Here is an 8,482-nt window from a genome sequence, read left to right as displayed (position 1 = left end):
AAAAAAAAAAAAAAAAAAAAAAAAAAAAAAAAAAAAAAAAAAAAAAAAAAAAAAAAAAAAAAAAAAAAAAAAAAAAAAAAAAAAAAAAGACAGCACTGCCTGTATTACAGCAACTTTTTAAATAGATACATAAAAATTACCTTGAGGGAAAGAATCCCCGGGGAAGGTTTACCAAGTTGGCATTGCTATCGCCGAGAGAGTGTTCTGACTGCTGTTTTCATAACAACCCACTCTGAGGCTACGTCCATAACAATCACCTCTCGTTCTGCCACTTACTCGCTATTGTCAGAGCGTTACTCAGGCTGCTTCACGTGGTTTGGCGTGTTCTTCAAACCTACCCATTGTTCCCTGAGAGCGCTGTGTTTGTCTAATCCAGCTATTGCCCTCTGAGAGTGCTGATGCCAGTCAATAGAAACCAGGTGGGAACAATGTGAAAAGCACATCCGTGGGACAGGGTTGAAGTGTTTAAAGGAGGACGAGAAAGGAGAGGGAACGTTATCAGACTTTCTGCTCCGAGCGTCAGGTCGTGCAACATCTCAGGCGCTGCAGGTTAAGGACATTGTGTTTCAGGACACAGAAGTAGCGTCTTATTTATGAAAAAATGTTGACTGTAACCTTTCACATGCATCTAAATTGGCAGTATCATTAGAAAAAAAAAATATTTAAACTTAAGTTCAGTGCCTTGTGATCCAAAAAACTGCAGATGTGTTTCCAACTACCCTGTTTTGTTTCTATAAACATTCTGTATGTTTTTCTCCAGTTAATTTTGGTCATTAATATTCTTAATGTGGTGATTCCAAATTCCTAAATGACTGGGTTTATTTTCTTTGCATTTTCTCATGCCTCCTGGGCAGATTTCATTTTACCCAAGTAATTTGAGACTAGAGTATGAATTTACAGGAGATGTTGGAAGCTTCCTTTCACTGACAGTGGTCAATGCAGAATGAATCTGCCTGGCTGCTATACTCAAAGTTTGAACTGAACAATCAAGGTGGGGAAGGAATATAAATGGTGGCACTCTTAATACCGGAACGAAAATTTTGTCCATAGAATTATATAATCCAACCTTATAAAAAAAATTGCAGTGGTACCTTACCCATTACTGCATTTTCACTCTCAAACTGCTGACTGGAAGTCAACTGCTTTGGAGGATTTGTCAGCCTAAAAGACAAAAATTATTGTTTCTCTAAAGATGAATTATTTCCATAAACCCCAGCCTTAAGAATGAAAATTAATTTATTAAAGTTACCTGAATTTCATTGGGGTTTGTATGCTTGTTATTGATGGAACTTGGGCAATTTTTGGTTTATTAGTCCCTGCAGTGTCAATAACCATCTAAAAGACAGAAGAAAAATTCAAATGAGGCAGAAAATAAAATTGTCACATCAACAGTATCACTTTAATTTCTTCTTAGACTGTGGAAATCCCTTCTTTTAACCAGGAATTATGGATAAGGCAATGTTAAAAAAAAAACCTTTTTGCCTATATTTCCCATACCTACATTTTGACAGCATGATACCCAAAACCACTTTTATAATTTTTTATGAAGTCTTAGTCACAGCACTGATAACTAGGTGTGAATAATTAATTTCTTTGTGACACAAATAAGGTTATGTAGTTTACAAACTCTATCCAGGTTTGCTGCTGCTCTTCAACACAAAAAGGGCTGCGCCAGGCCTGTTTGTGCCTCTGAAGGCCAATGTGAGCATGGACATCAGTCTCAGTCAGCACAGATCTCATGTGTGGATTGAGAAACCGCAGAAAACATGGAAATACTCCCACCTCACAGATTTCCACCAGATCAAAAGCCCTAACTCTTGTATCTGGGGTGCCTTTGTGCCTTAAGGGCAGAGTGGCACGAGGACTCTATGCCTCTGCATCAGCTAACACGTTATTTCACAGAGAGCATCTAGTTCTGGTTATTTTTAATTTACAAAATGTATCAAACTGAATTCAGTTCAGGGTAGGGGACAAAAGGGCTGGTTCTGCATTATCTGTCTGCCACTCAACTCCTGAAGTTTACAGCATACCTTCTCTGAAGCGTAGCAACCTTTCTTCCAATCTTCTTTTCCTTGTTGTCATCACCCTTTCTGAAAGTTCTCTTAACCTTGACTTGCCGCTTCTCAGTAGTCTAAGTGCAATTCTAGGTCCCAGGTTCCCAGCCTCAGCTCTAGATTACCCTGGCAACAGCCCCTTCCATCAGCCTTGTCATGTCCAACTCCCTCAGCCAGTCACAAATCAGAACTGCTTGAAATTTCCTCTGGCCTCGTTCCACTCAGCCTGGTCACTGCGCTTCATGTTGTCTTATCTGAAGACTTTGTCTTCTCTACACCATTTAGTCATTCCCTCACTTAGTCCTTCAGTTCCTTTGAAATTCTTAAGAAAGCCACAACTGGTTCTGTTAAATTTCAGCTTGATTTTTGTCATTCAGTAAAATCTGGGTTTAAATAGATCCACTGAGGTGCCCCTTAGAAAGAAGGTTTTGAGATGGAAAATTCCCAAAGCTTCTGCACAGCAAACACAATCACAAACTATTAATTTTGTCTCCTATGGCCTTCCCTTATCTGAGTACTCCTTCAATACCTTAACAACCTATTGCTCCTCTCAATGTCCTTGCTCTCAGTGAGACCAGCAGTGGTTTTCCCAACTGTGCAAGCTGTTCCTCCAACTTGTTTCTGGGTTGGTTTATTGTGTTTGAATATTTAAGATACAAACACACTTCACCGTTTCATGAAAGTGCCATATGAACTCTGTGCTTGTGGGTGGGAGATAGAAAATGGATTTGTGGACTGCTGCAGTGTACAAAGCAATGTTTTTTGTGGTTTTATTCCTGTCAGCCCGGATTTTTGTCTCTGGTTAAACCTCAGAACTGAGCTGGTAACTGTAGGCACACCTGTACAGCATCCTGCACACTTAGTCCTTTAGGAAATCCTTCACTATGGAGTAGATGGCTGACAAGTCGCCAGTAATGGAAGACTATGTTACTCCTTTAGAGTTCCAAAAATTTGCTAATAAAACCAAGTGAACCTACAAAGGTTATGCTAAATTTAAAAAACTGTTACACAAAACTAGTTGGAAAGATGGACCACCTCAAGTTTGACATGGGAATGCTTTGCAAGAACATACATATTTTCAGGATGAAAAGGCACCAAAGGAAGATTTTTGTTGTCATTACCAAGTAACAGCAGATTACCAAGATTAGTGCCCTGTTTACAGAGCTGGCAGGTTTCATGTAAGATATTATAGCACGAGGTATATTTGAAGTGTTTTAAATTTAAGCCACCACACAAAACAGATTATAGAATCTCATGTTTTCACCAGTGGGAGAGCTGCATACCTCTGACAAATTTTCTGCAAGGCTGGAGGAACTGCTAGTGGCAACTGAAAGTTCCACTGTTTTTTCTTTTTCTTCTCTCCCTAAATGAACAAATATTATGTAATGTTGTCAATAGGATTAAGTATCCAAAGCGTAGCATTGTTAAGCAGAACTTAGGAACAAAGATTATAAATTTTCCTTTCAATACAGAGTGAAAATTATAAAAAAATATGAAAGTATCAATCAAATAATAGTCAGTGAATGCTTCCTGTACTAATGCAAACAGTTCTAAAGGTGTGTTTCAGATTTTTCTGGCACCATGCAGCGGGTGTATCTGTCATGTTACTTTACTCCTTGCACAGGTAGGAGAGGAACCAGACATAGAAGATTTCCTGAACATAAAGACAGGTAAGCACCCAACTTGCACTGAAAACCTGGCTTTGACTGTCTTAGTAGGAGCAGTTCACTAGATTTGTTCTTGTGCATTATCCATTCATTTACACAAAAATAATCCACAATCCTCACTGAGAAATCATTAAACACACTGCACCTGTTTCCGGCTGTTGATTTGAAAATCTAATACTCTGTACAGACTGGACCAGTTTCTGAGGAACGTGTAGGACCTGTAATGGTTTACACTGCTGATGTTTCTCTTTTGGCAAAGGTGAGGGTTCAGGCTCTTCAAACATCCTAAACAGAATTAAATTTAAAATCATTAAGTGGCAAAAGAAAAGAAACCATAAAATGTAACTGCTTCAAATAAGTGTAGTTTTCAAGGGAGTTGGATGTTGCCAGCGTGGTTCTACCATTTTCAGCTCCAGTAGTTGATAAAAATTGAGGTTTTCTTTAAATAACATCAGACAGAGAATATCACTGAAAAAAAGAAACCACCAAATAGTAACAAGCCAATCATAAGAACATTGATGACTTAAATTTCGTCAGTATCGAAGAAAAGAATTAGCAGTTTGGAGTTTTACACTTTGAATAAAGTACATCATTATTGTAGTTCTGAAATCACACTTTCACATTTAAAAACACTTTCTCTCGCTCTCTGAGATTGTCTGGAATACTCACACTACACATACACAAAAGAGAAAACTGCAGCAAGTGTTTTCACTTATGGGGTAATTATCTGTGTAGGGTAAATAGTCCTTTACAGTGGAGAAAGACAGAGGTTAGCAGAACAATGAAGGGTAAAGTGGCTATTTGGCACAGGAACGTTTACCATTTTTTAAAATAATGAGTTCTATTCTATTTTCTCTCTGGCATTCCTGCTTAGTGCCTCTGCGCTTCCAGCTACAACATCTGGTCTGTAACTGGCTGAACAATGCTGGCCAGAACAAATAAAGAACTGAGTCCGGCTGTTGGTTCTTCTTGAAATTTTCAGTAAACAAAAATAAGATAAAACGTAGGATGCACTTTATAAGATAGTGTGGAGTAAAATTAGCAGCACTAATAAAAAATACCAGCTAGAAGCACTGGTTAAGATACATGGACCTAAAAACACATTAAACTCATATCCATACACAACTGTGCTCACATAAAACTGTGAATGCCCCTCAGTCAAGTAACTCTGATGGAAAAGACCATTTTCCCGTGTTGTTACATATACACCTGGTGCTGTGCTGGGCTGAGACCTAACCAGCTATACAAACCAGATACCACCTGACATAGTAATCAAAAAAAAAAACCCCATGAATATTAAAGATTTTTTATAAAATTGCATCTTTTAGTTACATTGATTATAGATAAACCTGTGTTGAGAATGAATATTACAGAAAATAAGATGTCTGTATGGCTGGTGCATCTTTAAATTAAGATGCAGGGAGCACAAAACCAAGGAGAAATCAAAACACAGCTAAGCACAGAACTCTGCCTAAAACTGCCTCACTTTGTTCAAAGTGGCTTATTTGGCCACTTCACCACGATCCTCATTCAAAGACCAGTGGAGTGAGGCTGCAGTGGTTGAGGTCATCAGCTAGACTGCCAGAGACAGTCTAATAAGGGTGGATTTGTTTTGTTTTGTTTTTTTGTTTTGTTTTGTTTTTTTTGGGGGGGTGGTGTTTTGTTTGTTTTTTTCACAGAACTGAGGATGCCGAGTTGTGGTTTTAAAAGTTCTTGCAGTCACTTTCCATGTGCTCCTGTAAAGCCTAGCAGAGAACTCTACCTTTCTGAAGATTTACTCTCCATTAAGTATATTCTCCATATTCTCCATAAAAAAATATTCTTTTGCAATGCAGATCTATTCAGAAGAATGTATCAAAGGCAGCTACAAACCAGACTCAGAAGCTCTTAAATATGCACTTTTTAAGTAACAGAGCCGGCAGTTAAACTTCATGCTCCCTTCCCTCCCCAAAACCACTGCTGAGAAATAAACCATGGGCATCTTCTCTGACATAATTAATAACCACTGGAAGAAAAATCAAACTGCAAACTGAAGCTCAAAACAGTCCAAATTGCAGTAACAAGAAAGAGCATTTGTCTTCTTTCTCTGCTTCATTGTTAGGAGACATCTGAGTAGATAAAAAAATCTTTACCTTGATCCATACTGCAAAACAGGGAACCTTTTTTAAAGTGTAAAGAAAAAAATAGATATTCTTAAATCAAAATAAATGGTATTTCCTTAGTAATATTTCTTCACTGTAGCACAACAAAGCCCAGAAATTATTATTACTTCATTTTCACTTTAGGAATGAAGTGTATTTGATTTAAGAATCACATATGAAGTCCTGTGGTATTTACTGGACTCTCCTGAGGCCATTTTCAGTATTGTCATGAGGAGCATGCCAGCAATTCCTTTGGGAAGCAGGACTTTTAATGACTAGTAACTAAATAACTGCCTGTGAAGTTTGGTGAGCACAGGGTTGCCTCTTCATGTATGTTTACATTAGAAGTCCTGGAACAACTTTTTAAGTACTTTTCCAAGAATTATATTACCAAGTTTTTCCTTTGATCAGTAAAAGTTAATCTCTTGTAATGCAAAGATGCCAAAAGAGCAGCAATAATCTGCCATGGAATATCTTTTATGTGAAGTTTTAGCAAAAAGCTCTCTCTTGCAACATTGGAAGTGGAATTTATATATGACCAAACTGGAAAAAGAATAAATACAGAATTACAAAATAACTAAATTAAAGCTCTCTCAAACATTTTAAAAAAGCAGAGAGAATGGGCATGATTTATGCTGTAGCACAGTTCAAGATGTCAGCCTTTCTATGTAATAAATACAATCTCTAATTGAGAAATCAAGACTAGGGCTTCAGAAGAGTTGAGTACTATTTGGTAGCTGACAAGAACTCTACATTTGCAAATTTTACCTATGATGATTGTCAGTGTAACTGGTGAATTATGAAAGCCCACAAATCAGAGAGAACAGCTGGTATGAGCAGAGGAACCTGTGTTTTGCCCTCAGCCTTATCAACAACTGACTGGCCAGCAAGGAGTGATTCCCAACTAAAATGTTCCAGGCCTTTTAAAAGAACATTTACCACTTCCATTCTCCTGCCCAAAGGAGGACATATAAATCAGCACCTATTAATTGACTTGCAAGTTGGTTTCTTGTCTTGTAGCCCTCTAAAGCATTTCATGGCTATTAATTTGTACATTGTTCTGCTCAGTGCTTTCACTGCTCTCTTTGCTTCTTTCCCCTGGTGCTGCTGGTTTCGTGCTGGTCTGGATCAGTTCACGGAGACTCACAGTGCCATTCCCTTTTTTTTCCTGTTTATTTTGTGGCAGAAGATGAAGATGTCTCCTCCACACAAAGATTTCTTTGCTCAGTAGTAGCTTTGTAGTGACTGCAGGACAGCTCACAAGAAACTATAGCCTTTGGTACTCATATTCTGCTGTTGTATTTTTGTACATTGCCTTGAGTCTGCGAAGGTTTTATTTCACACGTTTCATTTTCTCAATACATTTTCTATTTGTTTGGGTTTTTTTCTTCACATTGTTTATGATCACAGCTTCATAATACACCCATTTTTAACATCAGGAGTTACCTAAACAGTTGCTTCAATGCTTTCTAGTGAAGACTTCTTTTAACAAACTAACGTCAAATAGGAGTTTTAAAAACAGTTTTGTGCCCTTTTTTACAGGGCTCAAACTCCTTTAAAATTTACTCTAGGAGAAACTTACTAATTAATAATCAGGTCCTGATCTGATAACACTTGCTGTATCACAGGAGTGCATACATGGAGGTTAAAAGGCAGTGTAAAAGGTTTAGAACTCCTTCCCTCCGTGATGCAGCCCATGGAATCATTGCTTCAGTAAGAGCACCAAAAAGATCTGCTTGTGTGCAGCCCAGACACTGCTCCAGGTGGAGGTACCAACACCTGAAAGCTCCTTGAGAGGCAGATAAATGTAGAGGGATTCTTACACCTCCATACCCAGAGCACAGACCTCTGTCTCCTATAATAGAGCTCTAATTGGGTTTTTTTTTTGTTCTGCAGACTGAAGACACATGAATTTCTTTGAAAATTCAAAGGGAATGCTTCCCATCTTTTTTTTTTTTCCTTTTTGTTTTGAAACTAAGGGTGTTTCTTGCTTCCCCATGTTTCTGCTCTTGCCAATTACAAAAAGCTTACATGAGGAGGTAGAACAGGTGTAAAGGCTTAAGTCAAAAAAAAAATCATCTGAATGATTCATAGGTAAGAAGATATTAAAGAACTAAAAAAATCCCTTTGGAAAGGATCTTAGGGATGATACATTTCTATAGATGTAGATCTCCATTAAATCCCTGCTTGAAGTCCAAAAAAGATTTTTTTTTCCAGTGCATCATAATACAAAATCACACTTGGGCAAATCTTCTGGACATATTTTCACTTTAAAATGGGTTTCAGTCTAGAAGTGTCAGCTCAACGGGAGATGTTTCAGCATTCACAAGGACTCCAGATGAGTGCAAGATAGTCCTGATGGTGATTTCCAGTCATTGTAATTGAGCTCAAATTAAAGTGAGTCCCAGCTGTAAATGATCGCTGACTAATTTACTAAGCCATTAATCCTGTCTATGAAACTTTCACTCATGCTTGTTTTTAAGAACTAAATTAAGAGTTAAATTTCTTAAGTAGTTCAGAGGTGAAGACAACTGACATGTGGAACCCTGACTCTTTTCCCCAAATATGCATTTAGCAGAGTTAATGTATTTTATCTCTGCATAGTTAGTGTGGCTGCATT

General features: G+C 37.8%; 1 protein-coding gene across 1 annotated transcript in view; it reads right to left on the bottom strand.

The window, feature by feature from the left end:
• The window catches only part of CUNH14orf39 (chromosome unknown C14orf39 homolog), a 39,325-nt gene that overhangs the window by 10,034 nt on the left and 20,809 nt on the right, over positions 1-8,482 (bottom strand). Inside the window, exons 10-13 of the mRNA XM_027905886.1 lie at positions 3,867-4,006; positions 3,338-3,417; positions 1,250-1,335; positions 1,097-1,161 (exon numbers count right to left, since the gene is read on the bottom strand). Of these exons, the coding sequence (XP_027761687.1) occupies positions 1,097-1,161; positions 1,250-1,335; positions 3,338-3,417; positions 3,867-4,006 (371 nt within the window). The remainder of the gene's footprint in view (positions 1-1,096; positions 1,162-1,249; positions 1,336-3,337; positions 3,418-3,866; positions 4,007-8,482) is intronic.

This window comes from Empidonax traillii, unplaced genomic scaffold (assembly GCF_003031625.1).
Source record: "Empidonax traillii isolate 1590-97213 ecotype Southwest subspecies unplaced genomic scaffold, ASM303162v1 scaffold1217:size511469, whole genome shotgun sequence".
Classification (NCBI taxonomy): Eukaryota; Metazoa; Chordata; class Aves; order Passeriformes; family Tyrannidae; genus Empidonax; species Empidonax traillii.
The sequence above is the reverse complement of the archived record's forward strand: the minus strand, read 5'-3'. Positions and strand labels throughout refer to the sequence as shown.